The sequence below is a fragment of the Crocodylus porosus genome, unplaced genomic scaffold (assembly GCF_001723895.1).
Source record: "Crocodylus porosus isolate Cpor-Errol unplaced genomic scaffold, CroPor_comp1, whole genome shotgun sequence".
In the NCBI taxonomy this organism is placed as follows: Eukaryota; Metazoa; Chordata; order Crocodylia; family Crocodylidae; genus Crocodylus; species Crocodylus porosus.
The window spans coordinates 910,410-930,938 of NW_017728917.1; the positions used below are offsets into that span (position 1 = coordinate 910,410).

A 20,529-nucleotide genomic window follows, 5' to 3' on the forward strand; every position below is an offset into this window, starting at 1 on the left:
TTTCTTATTGTCTTTTACTTGGGTTGCCATCCTCAGCTCCATGGTAGCTTTGGCCTGTCTAACTGCCTCCCTACAAGCACGAGCAGAAGAGGTATATTCCTCTTTGGTGATCTCTCCCTTTGTTTGTTTGTTTGTTCTGCTAGGTGTCCAAAGGAAATTGGTCCTCACATCCCTAGCGTGATGGGATTGTGCCTGGAGTATATCACTTATGACCCAAATTATAACTATGATAATGAGGAAGAGGAGGAGGAAGAAGAAATGATGGAGACTGGGAATGGGGAGGATGAAGAACAAGGTGCCTGCACATGTGCGCGCGCGTACACCCACACCCTCTCTGCCAAACCTGGAGTTTATTACTGCATCTTTCCTGATATATGCTTGTTATAGATAAGGTGGAATTTGTTAGAACTGACAAACTAGCTGGGCAGGGAGCTGAATATCCTTGGGTATGCCTTTTGTTTTTGGGTGGGTGATGTCTACTTAATACAGCTATTGTATATCAAGCTAAAACCTACCAATTTTGATATGATTTAAACCAGCTCACAATAAGAATTATCAAATGGACACGGGTAAATTTGTGGAACTAGGCATACTCCTAAAAATCCAAAGAGAGGGCCATCCTTAAAGATATCCATTGGTCCTCTAGGTTTATCACTAGATATATCTTGACATCACAAGAATCAGAGATTTTCTCCCCCGCCCCCTTTCTTTTTTTAATGAATGGGATGGGTTTTAGAAGGAAATGAGTGTTCAGGGTAAATGAGTTGCTCATTCTAGACCTGGATACATTTTTAGCAGTCAAGGGTACTTGGTCGTGGGTACTGGTTCCTCTTACTCCTGCTCTCTCTTGACTTGGGAACTGATTTCTACCTTCAAAGTGCAAATCCCTTGCAGCCTTGAGCTGTAGGTATATTAAGGGTCATGCTCCAACCAGTACATGGCACCAGGCCTCGACACTGTTAAGGACAGGGCAGTAGGGATGTGCACCAACCATCATAATTCACTGAATGCTGATAATTTTTGGTGGAAATTGTTCAGAATAACCCAGATCCGATTGTTCCCTGAGGCATGTTAGTTATTGATATCTGTTTATCTTGTATTTTATTTTAATACTGAAGAGAAGAGAAAGTGAAACATCAGGATGTATTGATTCTCTTGTGTTTTTCTTGTGAGATGTGACTTGTTTCCTCTCCTCATCCTTTCCAGAGAGTGATGATGAGTACAGCGATGATGATGACATCAGCTGGAAAGTCCGTAGGTCTGCAGCAAAATGCCTGGAAGCCATTGTCAGCACCAGACATGATCTCCTTCAGGATTTCTATAAAAATCTCTCCCCAGTTTTGATAAGCAGATTCAAGGAACGAGAGGAGAATGTCAAAGCCGACATCTTCTGTGCTTATATTTCCTTGCTAAAGCAAACGCTTCCTATACAGAGCTGGCTCCATGCATCCGACTCGGCAGGCAAGGAAGATATACCCCTCACTATGCTTCAGAACCAGGTAAGTGAGGAAGTGGTAGGTTGGTTTAAAAGGAATAGTGAAGGGAAGCAGATTTTGCACCTTCCATAATGTCCAGTAACTCAGCTGAAGGACATGGCTAACTGCACAACTGTGTTAATCTCTGGCTGACCATTGGGGTTACAGCAACATTTTGGAAGATGTGTAGTTTTTAGGGCTTGTGTCCAGTCCAGGTTCAGAAGATTCTAAAATTGTCAGCTCCACAGATGAGTTGTGTCTACGTAAAGAAAGGTTAATATGGTTTCTTGCCCTGTCAGGGCTTTTTGTAATGTGACTATGTTGGGTTGTTCTGATTTGCTATTTCTGCTGTGTAGACGGGAAGGCATAGCTATCTGCACAAAAGGGATTAGCCAGTCCTCCCACCTCTCAGATTATTCTGTGGGTGGTTATCCTAAAGTGCATTAATCCACATGGCAACTCTTCCCAATGCAGTATCCTTTGAGCCAAGTACTAAAACAATGTGAGAAAATGGTCCTGAGTTGACCAGAATGTAGGTGGCCCCACTTGCCACTGCCACCTGTGGGCAGTCCCTGCTGCTGCCTATAAATGGTGCTGCACCAGTCGTTCATGGGTTGCCTTGCAGCTGCCTCAGGGAGACCATGCTATATTGTTCTGGGACTTGTTGAATAGATTACTACTTAACTGTATTGGATCTAAACTGTTAGAAGCTGGAGAAGTGTCAGAGTGTATAGGTGTACTAGAACAGGAACACTGTATGCAAGTGTGCTCACGAAAGAATAACTAATGGCTTCTAAAAAACTTTCTGGGCCTGTTTTTTCCAGCTACAGGGGAGATATACTTCATTGCTAATCACATAAAATAAACAGTCAAGGCAGCATTCACTTTTTACTTTTTTAATTCTGACATATGCTAAAGGAATATTGTTGTTGGGATTAGCAGACCAGGGCTCCATCTAGCCCAACAGCCCATTTCCAATAGCGGCCAGTACCACCTGCTTCATAAGGTAATGGTGTACACTGGGAAAATGTGTTTAGCCCAGTCCCAGTTGGCTAGGGGTTCTCTTATGCCCTGAAGCAGAAGGATTTGCAATCCTTCCAGATCTTAGTTTTCTCCTGCCTAGTGCTAACTGATACATAAATAAGACTTAATATTTAAATTAAAGAAATGTTCCATCAATTATTAGTTGTACAGAGAACAGTCCTGTGTTTGGATCTCTGTGTGTGAGGCTTTCTTGGAGCTTTACAGAGGTTTGCTTGTTCAGATATGATTCCAAGATCAGGGCCTTCAATATGAAATCTGAAAGAAATTCTAAGCCTGTCATCTACTTTCATTGTTGATTTTTGTTTTGTTAATTCTTGTACTTTCAAGCTCCGACAGTTGAGCTCAACTTAGTTGGTTTGACTTCTTCCCACTTTTTAGAAAATCGTTTAATAATAATTTACCATCTCGCCCTTTTCCAACAGGGAGGGTTTGTAGGACTGTAAAGGCAGGCTTTTTAAAATGCTTTTAGTCCTACTGATTCCTTTTTTTTTAAATGCCTAGCGTACAGTCCCAGTCCCTGCATAGTATCTCTGTTCCCTTCTCTAGTGTCTCTCTCAAACAGTTGGACCTGTTCCTGTTGGATCCGTCTGCTCTCTCACTGAATCAGTGCTTTCAGTGGAATGCAGTGAGCAGCTTTGCTACAGAGCTCTGTACTGAAGAGGATGCAGTTCCTCACTTACCTCCTCTCCCTGCAGGTTCCTAACATCATCAAGGCCTTGCACAAGCAGCTCAAGGAGAAAAGCATTAAATCGAGGCAAGGGTGCTTCAGCCTCCTGACAGAACTGGCCAACGTTCTCCCCGGCTGCCTGGCAGATCACATCCCTGCGTTGGTGCCTGGTAAGGCTGGCTCCTGGGTTGGGGGGTGCCATGGGGACATCTTATGTTAAGGACAACCCTGTTCCCATTCTGTATCACGTCTAGGAGATGTATATGCATCGCCTGCTTTTTTTTTTTTTTAAATTTATTTCTGGATATTTTATATGTGCTAAAGAAACAAGGTCCACTCCTGCTCCCGTTGAAGTTAGCTGGAATTTTGCTAGTGACTTTGGGGTCAGTATAGAGATCGGTGATATAACATTTTCAGTCCTTTTCTGAACTTTGTGTGGTTTCCTGTTTTGTTTTGTTTTGTTTGTTTGTTTTTAAATGGAGAAGGTTTTATGTGTAGACCTGTAACTTCCTTACCTGACTTTCTCTCCCTGTAGATCAAAGGTATCTAACTTGCCCAGCCCAGTGGGCTGGATGAGGGGCACGGGGCTGGTTTGTAAACTGGGATCAGGCCCACAGATTGGCTCCATGCACTGGATCTTGTGCACAGGGTTGGTTTGTTGCAGGCACCATATGCAGCACACACCCTGGACCAGCCTCACATGTTGCTTATGGCGCACACAGCCCAGAGGCGGCACTGCAGGTCAGATCCTATGGCTCTTTGGGCTGTATCTGTGACACCCCTACTGTAGAGCAGTGAGAGGTGCTCATCCAAGTAAGGTTTGAAATACCCAACTGTAAGCTCCTGCCTTGCCTTCAGGCTTGATCTCACTGTAAATGTTTGGGGAACTCCCTCGTCAATTCCCCATGCCCTTGATCATCCTGGGATGCTGATTCCCATATGTTTACAAGAGGCTGCGGAGAACATACAAAAGCAGCAGCTGTTTTTAATTGCTTTGGGATGGAAAATAGAATCCTTGCAAATAGCTTTTCTTTTGAAAAACATAAAGATTATATAAATCGGAGGTGGCAAAGACCCCTTATATTTTCCAGCCCATTTCCTGGTCAGTGGTTGCATCTACACGAGATACTTTACTGCACAGTCTACATATGCACACGGTGTGCAGTAAACTTCACTAATTGCAAGTAAATTTTGCTATCTGCAAATGCAAGTAGCAAATTTTACTTGTGATTTACTTACTGCACAGTAGCACTCATGTAAATGCCTGACCAGGGAAAAAATCTGCTTCTGGCCTGTTCTCTCCAAGGGGGCAGGAGATTGCTCTCTACCCCTGGGAGCTGTCTGCTGCCGGGGTGGGCTCCAGTGGCAAAGCCCGGGTGGAAATATGTCCCCCTGCCCCGGCAGCAGGGAGCTCCAGCCCCCTGTTCTGAGACTGCAGTCAGGGAGTGGGGACTGGGAGATCCTCATCTCCCAGCCCCTGCTTAGTCATCATGAGCTGGCAGGGGGGCTTCACTTCTCTGCAGGTGTGGATGCCTGCCTGGGAATGTTTACTTTAAAATACAGTAAAAGCTTTGTTATCCGGCACCCACAGGGAATCGAGGGTGCTGGATAAGAAAATATGCCGGATAACTGAACGGCCTGAACAGACGTCTTTGCAACCAGATTACAACTTCTGGTTATCAGTGAGGTGAACTATGAAAACTACTTTGATTGTATCCAGTTATGTTAGAACTGTTTTTTATCTTTTGCTAAAACTGTTGTGAAGTGCTAAAATGGTAAACACAGTGTCTTCCCTGCACAGGTATTGTCTTCTCTTTGGCTGATAAATCTAGCTCCTCCAACATGAGGATTGATACACTGTCTTTCCTTCACGTTCTTCTTTGCAACCACCAGCCAGAAGTATTTCATCTTCATATTAAGACATTGGTTCCTCCAGTTGTGACTTGTATTGGAGACCCCTTTTATAAGATCACTTCAGAAGCTTTGCTGGTTACTCAGCAGCTTGTGAAAGTCATCCGGCCTTTGGACAAGCCTGGTGCATTTGATGTTAAACCATATGTGAAAGACCTTTTCTCTGGGACTCTAAAGAGACTGAAAGCTGCAGATATAGATCAAGAGGTGAAAGAACGTGCTATTTCTTGCATGGGGCAGATTATTTGCAATCTTGGCGACCATCTCAGTAGTGATCTCCAGTCAACCTTGAAGATATTTCTAGATAGGCTTAAAAACGAAATAACCAGACTGACAACAGTCAAAGCGGTAACCTTAATTGCTAGTTCTCCACTTAAAATAGACTTAAGACCCATTTTAGGGGAAGGCTTCCCCATTCTAGCTTCCTTCTTGCGAAAGAATCAACGTGCCTTGAAATTGAGTACCTTGACTGCTCTGGACATCTTGATTAAGAACTACAGTGACAGCCTCAAGCCAGCCATGATAGAGTCTGTTCTCACAGAGCTTCCTGCTTTAATTAGTGAAAATGATATGCATGTTTCCCAAGTTGCTATTGTGTTTCTTACCACGTTAGCTAAGGTTTATCCATCATCCTTATCCAAAATAAGTGGCTCGGTTCTTTCTGAAATTTTCCAGCTCGTCCACTCCCCTTTGCTACAAGGCGGTGCATTGAATGCCATAATAGACTTCTTCCAAGCTCTGGTTATAACGAAGACAGCCAACATGGGCTATACAGAACTGATGAAGCAGCTGACTGGTCCTATATACTCTCTGAGTTCTGCTGGGCCATCTGTCACTTTACATAAACAGGCTTATTACTCCGTAGCAAAGTGTGTGGCTGCCCTTTCAATAGCCTGCCCAAAAGAAGCTGCTGGGGTAGTGAACCAATTTATTCAGGATGTGAAGAGTCCCAAGTCCAGCTCAGCTGTTAAAATGCTGGCCTTCCTGTCCCTGGCAGAGATGGGGCGCACCATGAACCTCAGTGCTCAGAAGGAGCTCAAAATGGTCATTCTGGAAGCTTTTGCTTCTCCCAGCGAAGAGGTGAAATCAGCAGCTTCCTATGCCCTTGGGAACATCAGTGTTGGAAACCTTAAGGAATATCTTCCCTTCATGCTGAAGGAGATAGGAAGCCAGCCCAGGAGACAGTACTTGCTACTGCATTCTCTAAAGGAAGTCATCAGTTCTTCCCCAGCAGATGGCCTCAAACCTTATGTGGAGGATATTTGGGCTCTGCTTTTCAAACACTGTGAGTGTGCGGAGGAAGGGACACGCAATGTGGTCTCGGAGTGCTTGGGGAAATTGACTTTGGTGAATCCGTCTCAGCTGCTGCCCAGGCTGAAAAAACAGCTGTCATCAGGTAATGGGAAAGACGAGGGTTGGCATGGTAAAAAGCCAGGGCATACTCTGTTTCTTAATCACCTAGTGAATTAATTTCTTTCACTATTTTCATATACTGCAGTTTGTGTTTCTGAGGGAACAAAGCCAGGCTGGGTGGAAAGATCAGTATTGGGAGGTTAACTGAAAGAGATGTACACTGTGGAAGGAGCAAAGGAGCACAAAGTTGCATGGTGCATAGTATTAAGGAGAATGTAACAGGGACACAGTACTGCATGAGAAGACACTGGAGACAGAATCCAGCCATGTGATGTGATCCGATCCATTATGGAAATCCTTTGTCTCTTATACAAAGAGAATCTTTCTCCTGTATCTGCTGAATAGCTCATTGTCTAGCACGACTGTGTAAAGAGCATATTGTATACGTGTTCTTGCACTGTACTGTGTACACTTCTGTCTGGTCTCTTATCCCCTTTTTCTATCTCTGCAGGTTCCCCGCATGCACGAAGCACTGTCGTAACTGCAATCAAATTCACAATTTCAGATCAGCCTCAACCTATAGACAGACTTCTAAAAGGTTGCATAGGTGAGCTTTGGTTCCAGTAGAAATCCTGGTTAGCTGTGAATGTTGGCATGTTGTCAGCGACTCTGTAGCTGATGTCGTTTGTTTCATAAGTAAGATTTTTGTCAAATCTGTTTGATCTGAATAGGGTTGTTCATCTGTGTTTCTTTGTAGCAAGAATTCCGCACTGGCATTGTAGTGCAAGTCCCATGTGAAATGTTTTTGACTTCCTCTTTCACTCAATAGAAACATTACATTTAGAAAAGAATGAACTCTTCTGCTCTTCCATTTGGAGCTCTCCTAGGACCTGAGCTTCACAGATACACACCTTGTAAAATATGTTTTCAAATTCAAACACCCATATGCCTGATGGAGTATGCCCTTCTGTTCCAGAGAATCAGACAGCTGAGCAGCAAGAAAAATATTTTGTTTACCTAATTTTGACTTTTAAGTCAAAATGAGAAGTCACTGGTGGCTACCATCACATTGGTATTTCTATACCCAGATGTAGCCCGTTTCAGATTGTTTAAGTGGTACCCTGCAAATCATCTAAATGCATCACTATACACAGGTTTTGACTTAGTTGTTTTAAAATTATTATATAAAAATATTTTTCACATCCATACTTCTTGAAATACATGATGTTGCTTTCAAGACTAGAAGTTAGTAGATTTTGGAAAACAGCTACAACACTGCCTTTGGTGCCATCTATCTGACAGTGTGCTTTTATCCTGCAGGAGACTTCTTAAAGACACTTCAGGATCCTGACTTGAATGTCCGGCGCGTTGCTTTAGCCATGTTTAATTCTGCTGCTCACAACAAGCCTTCGTTAATCAGAGACCTGCTGAACACTGTCCTACCCCACTTATACAATGAAACTAAAATCAGAAGGGAACTGATACGGGAGGTATGTTACTAACTCTGCTGTCTCTTGAGTTCTGTATGTCAAGGTCCCAGTTATCCTGGAGATGAATGTGCTGTGATGCTCTTATGAGTAAAGAGTTGGATGGAATTCTTAGGGCTTGGATGAATGGAGAGAAAAGCATCTATAAGGCCTTGCATTTGTAGGCTAGTGCTCATGAAGGGAGACTTTCATTACTGGACTAATCATCAGTAATTTTTTTTTCTCTTAAGGTAGAAATGGGGCCATTCAAACACACCGTGGATGATGGCCTGGATGTTAGGAAAGCTGCTTTTGAATGTATGTACACACTGTTGGAAAGCTGCCTTGACCGACTGGATATCTATGAGTACTTAAACCACGTGGAGGATGGACTGAAGGATCACTATGACATTAGGGTAGCTGATCAAGTGTATTGGAAATAAATAGTTTTGATGTTATTTACTGCACTTAGTGGGATTTAAGCAAATAGGGTGGGCAAGGCATGTAGCTCCTCTTTTTGTGCTGCCTTTTTGTTCTTTGGGGCTCTTGGTTTTTTTTTAAATTCAATAGACTAAACTTTCTAGTTTGTTGCTGATGTGGCCTTGAAAACGTGACCTTAGGCTAATTGATTCAGTGATGTGTGCAGAGGCTTGCAAAAACCCAAAACAATAATGCTAGAAGGTGTGGGCTCCTTTTTTCATTTTGGGAGGTGCTAACTGAGGTGCCCAATGACAGTGTTTGAACTATCAATATTGTTCATAATTTTGCCGCTCATTATGGCTTCTAAGGCAGTAGAAATATGCTAGCTTCTAAACGGTTATTTTTGTAATACAGAAGCTCTGTACAGAGCAGCTCTGAGAAGGAAGAATTCTGAAGATGCCTCATCTCCTATAAATGGCATCTCATGTTTGTGGTTTCCCTGTATCACTGCCTTTTACTAGCTTATGTGCACATGCACTTTGCCCATATACATGTGTGCGCGCACACTCAGAATTAACTTGTGCAGGGGGTCTTTTATGGTAATGGCAACTGATGCAGGGCAAAGCTACACACTCCTTTGCCTCATAGTAACTTGTTTGCATGGCCATGCCTTTTAGTCGAACAACTCCTGTCAAAAGTTTATAAAAGGTTTTGCAGGAGGGTCCTTAGGCCTGGCAGGATTCTGTTTTCTAGATCTGCATTGTGCATTCATTGACACAGTGCAATTCATCACGTAATTTGTCCTCTAGAACCTTAGCTTTTCCTTTTAGCTAACTCATTGTTTTATAAGCACAAAGCAACCCGTCCATGTAAGAACAGCAGGAGGTGGAGCAGTAATTTCTGCCCAAGTCTACAAACAGTATGTAGCTGCAGGATGTGTGCAGCAGGGAGGGTCTGTGCCTTTTAAGCTTGGGAGAGCAGGACCTGAGAAATCTCTTTTTTTCCCCAACCTCTTCCTCCAGATGCTGACTTTCATTATGCTGGCTCGACTCTCCACCCTTTGTCCTAACGCAGTTCTGCAAAGGCTGGAGCGGCTGATTGAGCCACTGCGAGCAACTTGCTCTACTAAGGTAAGACTATGAGATTGCTGGCCCACAGCTGAGAGTGGAGGAGGGAGAGCTAGTGCAGTGCTTTTGTGTGCTACTGGTGTTTTCCAGGAGCTGCCCCGCTGCCCTTGGTATGATAATCAGGTCTTAATACCTGCAATAATTTTATGTTTTCTGTAACGACAAGAACACAGCAGCTTTCTGAAATGTGTAATGCTTCACCCTGGTCAGATCTTGCTAACAATGGGTTGTTTTGGTTGCATACAATATTTAAAATATGTATTCTGGAATGGGCTTTTTTCATAACAAGGATTGTTGAAGAAACAAATTATGCATCTCTTGGGTGTGTCTACATGTGCACTTTAATATGGATTAGCCTATTTTAACCAACATTAAAGAACACTCTTTAGATGCCTTAGTTAATGCACATGAAGACAAGCTAATGCACATTTTCTTAGTACTCCACACTAAGAAAATGCAGTACTAGATTTAATGTAAATTAACTAAAGTGCATTAATGCACGTGTAAATGTGCCCCCCATGCATCTCCAGGGGTCTTGAAGTTAAAATTCTGAACCTTCTTTAGTGTAACAGCCGCTGGCTTTCAGCCTTGAAGTTTGAAACCTTTCAAACCTGTTTTAGTTTTGGGACTTCCATTGTGTGTCTAGTCTGGAGAAAATGATTATAAAATGTAGGGTGGAGGTGATGGGGGCATATTTATGGACTTTCAGTGATATATATATATATATATTTTTTTTTTTTTCCTACATCAAACTTGTGTAGTGACCAAGTGGAAAGGATAGGCTTTCTAATTCTCAGCACTGACAACTGTCTGTGTTTTGGCACTTCCTGGTTTGCCACGTTGCGACCTGTAATCAATATTCTATAATTGGAATGAAAAGTTTTGCTAGTGTGCACGGAACAGCAGAATGCAGCCTATCCTTCCTACTCCTATGTGAGCTCTCCACAGATAACCAGACTGGTTTTCCAGTGTGTGGGATGCTTGTATCAGGTACTACTGTAGACTTTTATAGTGATGAGGCATTTTTAGAAGCAAGCCAGGAACAAGCAACCCCAGCTGTTAGCATATAATGAAGGCCAGCTTCACATCAGATGAAGGGATTAGAATTGAATTCATGAAGACACATACTCAGCATAACTATCAATAAGACTTGAGTTTGATTATTAATTTGGTGGGGCATGTTGTGTATGTAGCCAGGCTAAATCGATTATTTTAAGTTTCAGATACATTCATCATAAATTGTGATGTGCGTTTCTGTCATGCTTTAATGGAGTTTTTGCTGAACTGTATCAAAGGAGAAAGCGCCCTTTGTGAACACACAAATGTATTCCAGCTTGCTCCTAAGCATTTCAAATGCTTTTAGATACCATATTTGTCACCAGTATAAGACGTTGGGTTTATTTTAAATGCTTGATGTTGGCCTCATACTGATTTCTGACTGGAGGAGTCCATGCTGCCAACTTTTGAAAAGCCCTCTTGCCCATTTCCTCTCTGGTTAGAAAACTCCTGTCCCCCATAGCTCTCAATTCCTACCACTTGGTATTTCCAGCATGCATGTGCGTCCTTTTCCAGGTTCCCCCATTAAAGTTGTTGCTGTTTTGGACTTTCAGGTAAAAGCCGGTTCTGTGAAACAGGAGTTTGAAAAGCAGGATGAGCTGAAACGTTCAGCAATGAGAGCAGTTGCTGCTTTGCTAACCATCCCCGAAGTGGAGAAAAGTCCAGTGATGGCTGAATTTTCTTCTCAAATCAGAGCCAATCCTGAAATGGCTTCGCTCTTCGAGAGTATTCAGAAGGATTCTGCTTCATTGTCCACCACAGAATCCATGGAGATGAGTTAAAGTTCACCCTGTCTTTCCATCTTCCCACCCCCATCACCCTTCTGTCCCCATAATGCGTTGCCGAAATGGATTTCTTGTAGGCAGGCTAAGAAAGAATGTCTTGGAGCTGGGCTCAACTGCAGGAGCCATATAAACCAAACAGAAATTGGCTATGTAGTTCCAGCTGCCCAAATGCAGGCGTCTGCTCCCTCTTGCCGAGTTCTAATCTTGCAGATGTGGCTAAGGTAAAAAGCCCCTGATGGGAGGGAGTGAAATACAGTGCATTAAATTCTTCAGCAAGTTGTTAGATGGGAGGAACGAGACCATTTAAATTTGTTTTAGTATGGTGCTGCAAAATGGAACCCTCCTCCCAGAATGATTCCCCACCACAGCGCCTTGTTTGCAATAGTAGCATGAGGGGGAAAAAGCTTCAAGGTGACTTAGTTCTCATTTTTACCATTGCACATGCACTTTGCACCCCAATTGCCCTGTCAACAGAAGGAATTTCTGTATCTTTTCACTAGACAACAGTGGCCAAGAAGCTTAGTCTTGTGACAGAACTGGCCACCAATTAAGTTTCACTGTCTCCTGGTTTCAAAATTGTTAGGTCTAAAAAGAGTCTTCACCCTAAGGTGTTAGCTAAATGAATTGTCTGCTATAAGCTGGACACGCTATTTATTACTTACAATTTCTTGACTTTCCCTGTAGGTCAATGCATAAAGCAAGAGAACTGATCCTTAGTTACTTTTGTGGAGGCAGGTGGATAACAAGGCTTTTCCCCCTTGATTTCACTATCAAGGAGTTTGGCTGCACAAAGTCTCTCTGAAATCAATTGTCTTCCAAAATGGAATGTCACCTGCTAAATACATTTTAACCTTCCAGAGTCATCTTTACCTTTTAATCTGTATGTGCAACAGCCTCTTTCCCTTGTTTAAATTGCCAGCAGTGTTCTTCTGGGTGACCATTGGATACCAAAGCACTGATGTATTCCAAATTTGTCATCTTAGAAGTAAAATACAGCATGTTGCTGTCAGACACCTGCATTCAGTACTCTCCTGTTTTTGCTAGATATTTTGTATTGGGCCACTAAATGAGAACTTGCAGGAATGTAAGTGCTTTTCAGAAGACTAGAACCTTTGCACATCACTTAACGTTATTTTAATGGTTTTGCTCAAATCCTACCCTGCCCTAGGAAGTGATGGATGCAGGGAAAGTTCTTTAACAGTAAGCGATGGATAGAGTAATAGTAGACTACAGAATGAAGCCACCCTGCCATACCTCTTGTAGCCATGGATTTGTACTAAGCTTTCAGTTCAGGGTTTTTCTCCTTGTTTTTGACAAGAGTGGTTGGTGTGAGACATTTGAGCTGGTCTATTTATAGTGTGGAGTGTGAGAATTTCCATGCTGTATGAGTGGCATCCAAAGAAAATAAAGAGAGATGATGAAACTGTTGCCTATCTGCTACAGAACTTATGTGGGGGTAAAATAACCATTATTTATTATTACTTCTGGACTGCATATTGATCCCAATGTTCTTTCCCCACCATCTCCCCTTCAAATATTGAGGGGAAAAAAACAACACACTTCAGAAAACCCTCCAAGGAGGCAATATAAAACAAGGTAGGCAATCTCTGCATGTAAAAGGACTGAAAGCAGCACATGCAGTATGTGGTCTGGTGGTATAGTACTTTGTTTTTTTCAGTGTGCTCCTGAGTTCTATACAGATAACTTCTTGCTACTGCAGAGAAACACTGGAGTTTCATGTCTGGTTCCCTCTACCTGGCAGCAGGGTGGTGGTAGAAGTGGTAGGGGCATCTCTTAAGTTGAATTTAAGCTTAGAAAGCTTGATTCCATGTAGCATGCTTTGCTAGAGTACAGGCTCTACTAGAGGAAGAGGCATTTCCACCACTGCATGTGTTAGCCTTAGCAAGCATCAGGTAATACTACAGCAGGCAGTCACCTCCACAACAATGGATTAGCTGGCTCAAAGAAAGTGCATTTACAAGCCCATTTTTTTAGTGCAGTTAAAATAACTCCAAGACCTGCTCAGCTTCAAAACATAGGATCACAAAGGGGAAGGAGAGTACCTTCCCCTCCCCTGCAATCTAGTGTGACCTTGAGGTAGACGATCACTTATACTTTTCGCTACAGTCTCATTTTCCAGGATGTTATAGAAAGGAGTATCAACATTCTAGTTTGAGTAGTATAGAGACATTCAACCACCCCACACCAGTTTGGGTATTTTTACATTTTATTAATACATTTGCATTAACAGAGGAGCCAACTTATTCGTTTTCCTCACTGCGCAGTCTGGCATTTGGATTGGTGATCTTGATTGCAAGCTGCGCTGCTCTCTCCACAATTACCTTGCGGTTCTTAGAGGAAACGTTATGCGCAATCTCTGCACAGTATGACCTGCACAATAACAAAAATTAATCTAGCATCACAAATGCTCATCTACACAATAACTAATATCTTAATGACAGACAGTAAAGCCAATTCAAGCCTTAAGTAACAAGAATATTCTTGCAGCTAGCAACAGCTGGTATTTGTATAGTGTAGACTAGTGGTTCTCAACTTTTTTCCTACTGGGACCTATTTGCAAAGGTTCAGGGTGTGCCCTGGCCCTGCTGGTGCCCTCACTCCCAAGCTGCAGCCCTGCTGGGGGAGTCCCCAGCTGCCACAGTCCCATTTGAGCCAGAGTACAGTGACTGCAGCAGCTCCAGCTCATGCAGGCAGCAATGGAGTGAGCTGGAGGGGAGGCCTGTGCCAGCCCCTGCCCTAGGCTGCGACTACCATAACATGCCCTGCCAGGCAGCCTGGTCACAGCCTATTCTGCCCCCTGAGCAGCGTCTCTCTGCCACTGCAAACACCCAGCCTAGCCTCATCTCTCTCATGTACCCTTCCCCCTGCCACGGTCTCAGCATTTTCCCAGGATCAACATTTCTCAATCTGCAGTTCACAACCCTCTGAAATCTTGCAACCCACTTTTTCCCCCAGAACACCCATCAACACAGGCTAGTGCTGGGCTAAGCAAGCACAACTCTAGTACAGACTGCTGAGTTGTATCCATTTATATCAGTGGTGACTTAAGCCAGGAGTCTGTCCTCCCCTAGACAGTTCCAGTTCAGTGAGCGTCTTCTGCTCCCTATCACTATAGCGGTATATGCAGAAGTGTGGATTAAAACATGTCCTGTACTGCTAGAATTACCCCATCTATTTAGGAGATTAAGAAGTTATTGTGTATAAGTCTCATGGAACTTGTTAAACAACCTATTTCTAGTAGATTTTACATTAGTGCCTCTACTGCTTTTGCATTTTTAATTAAAGAAAAAGCATGCTTCCAAAAGGAAACTTTAGTTACTGTCCTTTGCTTCTCACTAGGACAGACAGTCAAAGTGACCACATTAAAATTGATCTCTAGCACTGTTCTCTCTCAAAGCACAGTTTGTAGGCAACACTGAAGTGAAATTCAGCCCATTGTAAAAATCACACCCTGAATTCAGATGTTACCCAACACTCCCCCATTGTGATTTGCTTCATTAATACCCATCTTCAAAACCTAATGAAAACAGAGCTCTTTAAATACAATCTCTATTTTTTCCTGCAGAGGACCATGCATGCTGACTAGAACTATTCAATGTACTTAAGACAGCTCAACAGGAAGCAAGTCAGGGTGATCCAACCAAGTTCTGTTGCTTTCAGGCCACCTATCTGTCAAAGTCAATCCACCAAAGACCCCCTCATCCCCTTCAACTAGCCACCATTTTTCTATCCTAACACTGAAGGCTTCTCTGGTCATTATTTTGCCTGCTTCCAAGAACTATGGGTATAAGTGGACAGAAGCCATGCTTCAGTTGTGGCTGGACAGTAGCTTGAAGTGGATATGATAGCAGCAGGGAAATGACTGCCTGCTCCTCAGCAGTCTGAGGTGTTAGGGACCGGGTTTAGTACCCTTCAAGGCCTGTCTCCTGCTTTCTGCTCCACGTTAAATGCTAAGGGGGCAAGGAGGTCCAGCATACTTGGACAAGTACACTCGGCTCTAGGGGCCTTGCTGCTGAAGTTCCCTGCGTTTATAGCATGGTAGTGCCCCAGGGCTGCCACTCCTGGGTAGGCTCCAAACACTGTATAATGACAGGCTACTTCCCTGGAGTCAAGTGCAGCACAGGGAGGTAAGAGCAGGGCCCAGCTTGTATAGAAGGCAGGGGAGCAGCTCCCTCCCTCCAGCATTTACTCAGCTGCTGCTACACCTTGGGTCATTCACTGTACTCCTCCCCTGCCCCAACTGGCAACCTACCTCTGGCCCCAACCTCCAGGTCTGACCACTGCCACAGACCGAGAGTACAGGCGCATCTAGCCAACCAACCACCCACCCCTCTTAACAGGGCCAAAAGCTTGTCTTCACTTACTTGTTACTCATCATCAGCACTTCGAGCTCCTTGACGTTGTGGACCAGGAACTTCCTGAACCCAGTGGGCAGCATGTGCTTTGTCTTCTTATTGCTACCATAACCAATGTTGGGCATCAAGATCTGGCCCTTGAATCTCCTGCGGACTCTGTTGTCGATACCTCTCGGCTTACGCCAGTTGCGCTGGGAACGACACGAGAACAATGTTTTGACCCAACAGCAGGCCCAATGTAACAGCCTGGCCTTAACTGCACATTGAGCAAACTCAATTCTTTGCAGAGCCAAGCCATTCCCCATCCCCCAGTGGGATTCTTAATCGCCCCTTCACACATGGTGTTTTCCGGGCTTTAACTCAGTATCCAACAGCTCCCTGCGCAAGCTCTGCCAGGGCTGAACCAACTCTTGGGGGAGACGGGCCTACCTTGATCTTGACATAGCGGTCGGACTGATGGCGGATGAACTTCTTGGTTCTCTTCTTGACGATCTTAGGCTTCACCAGCGGCCGGAGGGCAGGCATAGTGTCTGTGGGGGGGCCAGAGGGGTGAGGCCGGGCCAGAGACTTCCCCGCCCGCACCCCCAATCTCTACCCTAGCCCAGCCTCTGCAGGGCCCCGTGTCCCGCAGCTTCCCCATTAGCAGCTGCAGCGCTGGTGCTAAGGGGGCCCCCAAAATAGCCCGGGCTCTGCAGGGCCTGTGTCCCGCAGCCCCCACACTTAGCACCAGGGCGCATGCGCTGTAGGGCAGCACAGAGCTACCTGGCCCAGCCCAGCCCGTGGCTCCGCTGCGGGCAATACCGAGCGGCGGCAACGGAGGGTGCCGCCCGCAGCGCGGAGGAGGCGGCGGCAGCGGGCTGCGGGCGGCCCCGGCGCAGGATGGCGGCAGATTGTACTTACCGACTGCAGCGCTGCACCTACCGCGGCAGGCAGCGCGGAGAGAGGGAGGGGGTGGCCCGCGGGGCGTGATGGGAACTCTGCCGCGGGTCCCGGCAGGTCAGTGCAGCCGCGGGACGCATGCTGCTGAGGGGCGGGAGTGTGGGCAGCCGCGCGGCCCCCAGGCAGCAGGAGAGCTACGCGCAGCTTCGAGGCGGTTTGCTGCAGGGTTGGTGTCAGCCACGGCCACGCGTAGGTTTCCCCCCACCTACAATATCAGTAGATAAGTTATACCAAGCTGCCAGGACCCGGCCTTCAAGCACCGACAGCCATTTTTGCGCAGGCGCAGGAGGGGGCGGAAGCTGTTCCGCCAGTACTGCTGCCAGTACCTGAAGCCCCTAATGGCACGGTGCGGCATGGAGCCGGCTGGGTGCGCTGTTCTCCTGCGCTCCCTGCTCCGGACAGGAGGGGTTGGTACGCTAAAGGGTGTTTGACGTAATTGTTTTAACAGTGACGTGATTTAAACGTCACTCTTCACATAATCAATGCCTTGTGCTGTACTGGCTTCAGTCCCTAGCTAACGACCTGCCATGCCTGAGTCTTGGGCCCCTTCCCCATGACATCTATTGTGCAATTGACTGGTGACTCGCACAAAATGGTGCAAAGTAATGATCCTCCTGCCATAAAATGGTCACCTAGCTATAAAAAGAGCCAGCCGCTACAGAGTTAGTGCTTGAAAATGTGTGACAACTTTATGGCTGGTTTCTAACACATGGCAGGACCCTTGGAGAGAGGAACAAAATTTGATAAATTTCATCTAATGCAATTTTCAACTTGGGTTGTCTCGTCAGAATATGATTTTATATTCTTCACCTGAATGTGAATGAAGGTCTTCTGAGATCAACTTGAGGACTAGAGGTTGCTGGTAAGTGCTTGGTGTTTTCCCTAACCATAATGTACTATGCCTGGACTAAAATACAGTAAGTGCAGCCCAGGCATCTGGCAAGATTTACAACAAAAAGGCCGCTGAGTCCAGTTCTCACGATTGCTTTACATTTCTTCAGTACTGAGGTAAAAGAAAAAAAAGACCAGACTTTTGTTAATCCTTTCCCGGTTGCTCAGAGAAGATGCTGCAAATGGATGTTATGCTTATTCATGCCCCACAAATATGTCCCATTCCTTACCTGTGTGGCAACAGAATACGTTGGTATAAAAAGGAACAAAGCTATCTAAGATCAACAACATTTCCTGTGACATCACAAATGATTCCTTTTTTTGAAAGAGAGCATTCGCATTCTTGAGCTGAGGCTGATCTTTACTCAAATGATATGCATCTTTGCACACCTTTCAAAATACCTTTGTTTGAATGTGAGCTGGTTCTTTTCAAACCGCAGACACTCAGCATATCTCCGCCTCGCTCCTCGGGTGTACAGATGGAGTAAGTGCTTGGTTCAAAAACAGGCTAATTTGGGACATGAACCCTGTCATTCCCCACCTAACAGCATTCCAGTGCCTGCCACCAGGCTCAGCTCACCAGGAGAGTAGGTCTGCAAGGCAGCTCTCTGAAGTCATCCAGGCCACTGCTTGCAAGAGCATTTCAAACTCCCTGCTTCAAAACTCTGATAGTTCTTCAGCCCCATCCCAAATTGAAAGTGAAAACATACTATTAACAGCAGCTTGTCAGCATCGCAGCTGTGCGCTCTTATTTGTCCCATAGGTGCCATGCAATGATTTAACAGTTCTGGGCATCCAAAAGAGAGTAGGCAAGGTCTCTACAACCAGAACATCCAACAGTCTGCGGTCCACTACAGCAGCAGAACAACTCCAGCCCCAAGCGTGAAAGTGAAAATAACTGTCCTAATTAACCTAAACTTTTTAGGAGCTATAAGGTGAGGTGCCTTCTCAGGGCACTGGGCCCCACATCATCCTATACCGTTCTATAGATTGCTGCTAGTTCAGGGATTCAAAATACAGGCATGATATTCATCTCCCCTCTCCACAAGTCAAAGCTTTACAGCTAACCAAGCTTAAAATTGTGCTTGAAGTTCAGCACGTGACGGATTCAGCCTTACAGTTACAGCTTCTCACCTCACGTTTACAAACTCCTCTTCAGTGGTTTCAGATGGACATGGTTAACACTGAACTAAAAGCTGTTGTTTGGCCAAGTAGAGTTACAGGGAAATTTCAAAGCTAGAAAATGTTTGACATGACAGTATTTGTTTAAACAAATGGATTCAGATTTTCCTCTATTTCTTCACTTTTTGTGCCAGTGGGGAGGGGAGATAAAACACAATGCAAGACAAAACAAAACAACCCAACACTCTCCTCTTTTACTTCCTCTTGCAAGAAAATTTGGAAACATCTAGGGAATGAAAAAGTGAGGGGAATCCCACTGCTTCATTTTTTTCCACGTATAAGTATGAAAAAAACTGAAGTGTTAAGTGCCTGACACAACAGAGGTCTTCCTTCCCCCCTGCCTACACAATCCAAACAGCCTGATTTAAAAATCCCTTCCTGTTTCAATGGCTTATGTCTTAAGATCATGCATCAGTCACCCTAATTCACCAGCACAAACCTGGACGATGGAACTTCATTTCTGATGCAGAGAAACATCAGAGCTGTGGGGAGAATGAAGTTGGTGTTGCTAGCTAGGAAAAAGTTTGCCAAGGAAGGAAGACTTGTATCATTGTGTCAAGCACTTAACGCTTCAGTTTTTTCAAACTTACATATGCAAAAATTGAAGCAGTGGGATTCCCCCAACTTTTCCATTCCCTAGATGTTTCCAAACTTTCTTCCAAGATGAAGTAAAAGAGGAGAGTGGGGTTTTTTTGCATTGTGTTTAATTTCCTCTCCTTTGTTCCACTGAAACAAAAAGTGAAGAAGTAGAGGGAAATTTGAATCCATTTGTTTAAACAAATATTGTAATACCAAACATTTTCTAGCTTTGAAATTTCTCTGTAGCTCTGTTTTGCCAAACGACAGCTTTTAGTTCAAATCCCAGAGGCAGCTGGAAGCAGGAAGAGGGAATGATGAGCAACTGTGCAGAGTCTTGTTGTGATTCTGGGCTGCAAATCCCAGAGATCTTGGGGATGCATGAAGAGGAGGCGAATACACAACCCATGCTGACTATGTGCCAGAGCTATGCTCTAGCACCCCCCACAAGCTTCTGGCTTGAGCCACTGCAGGCATGTGGGCTGCATTTCCCGAATCAAAAGTGAATGTCTATTCATCTGCTTATTGGTTCAATCTTTGCAGCTTAGACTAACCTACGAAGACTGAATCAATTCAGCCTTGGGTTTTTTGACTATTTGTACTTAACCCAAAGGAACGTAATGGCTGTAGGGACATAACAAGGACTTTGCCCAGCGTTCCAGACAAGTTATTCCTTACTTTAATACAATGCAAGGCTTTTATTATAGGCAAAAATTATATTTTTTTCCATTTTCCTCCTTTGTTGTCTTCACCGCTCTGGGTACCTGTCTTCAGTCAGAGTTCTGTCTGGTACCTACACCTCTTCTGTAGCTCAGGGGCTGTTCTCTGAATAGCTGACCTACCCACCCTGCTCCAGGTAAGCTTGTATGACCATGGCTGGCCCCACCTGTTAAAAAAGGATGCTTTTCCTGCCCTCAATTTCCCATCAAATTCAAAGAGTCTGTGTCAGAACCTGTAATCCTAGAAATAGACAGTGCTAAATCTGGTTGAATTCTTGGACGCTGGGTAGTGACCCAGGTGGTCACTTCCAGTTTTATGCCCCTCTATTCCTGTGATCAATGGTTTCCTGTACCAGTGAGTTCCACAGCTTAACTGCATCTTGTGTGAAAAAGAAATATTTCTTTTATTGAAGGGTTTTGTCTTTTTTCACTTTTAAACAACAATGAATTTCCACTTTTTCCTGTCTTGCAAACCTCGGAGAGCAGAATTTCCCAATCTACCTTCCTCAGATCACATGCTTATGTCCCTCCTTATTCCTCTC

The 20,529-nt window shown here is 44.5% G+C and overlaps 2 protein-coding genes across 5 annotated transcripts in view; one reads left to right on the forward strand and one right to left on the reverse strand.

Moving 5' to 3' along the window:
- LOC109311128 (cullin-associated NEDD8-dissociated protein 1-like) overlaps positions 1 to 12,732 on the forward strand; it is a 26,214-nt gene extending 13,482 nt beyond the window's left edge. For all 4 annotated transcript variants that reach the window (XM_019536564.1, XM_019536562.1, XM_019536563.1 and 1 more), the window contains 9 exons: positions 144 to 295; positions 1,207 to 1,499; positions 3,215 to 3,356; positions 4,988 to 6,493; positions 6,962 to 7,057; positions 7,771 to 7,940; positions 8,168 to 8,332; positions 9,359 to 9,466; positions 11,074 to 12,732. In XM_019536564.1, the coding sequence (XP_019392109.1) occupies positions 144 to 295; positions 1,207 to 1,499; positions 3,215 to 3,356; positions 4,988 to 6,493; positions 6,962 to 7,057; positions 7,771 to 7,940; positions 8,168 to 8,332; positions 9,359 to 9,466; positions 11,074 to 11,301 (2,860 nt within the window). In that variant the 3' untranslated portion in view covers positions 11,302 to 12,732. The remainder of the gene's footprint in view (positions 1 to 143; positions 296 to 1,206; positions 1,500 to 3,214; positions 3,357 to 4,987; positions 6,494 to 6,961; positions 7,058 to 7,770; positions 7,941 to 8,167; positions 8,333 to 9,358; positions 9,467 to 11,073) is intronic.
- A 781-nt stretch (positions 12,733 to 13,513) lies between these two features.
- Positions 13,514 to 16,668, reverse strand: RPL32 (ribosomal protein L32). Its single transcript, XM_019536569.1, has 4 exons — positions 16,581 to 16,668; positions 16,110 to 16,210; positions 15,690 to 15,871; positions 13,514 to 13,695 (listed from the first exon to the last, which is right to left on the reverse strand). Exons 2-4 carry the CDS (start codon positions 16,203 to 16,205, stop codon positions 13,566 to 13,568), a joined length of 408 nt encoding a protein of 135 aa, XP_019392114.1. The 5' UTR covers positions 16,206 to 16,210; positions 16,581 to 16,668; the 3' UTR covers positions 13,514 to 13,565.
- Between the last annotated feature and the right edge of the window lie 3,861 nt (positions 16,669 to 20,529).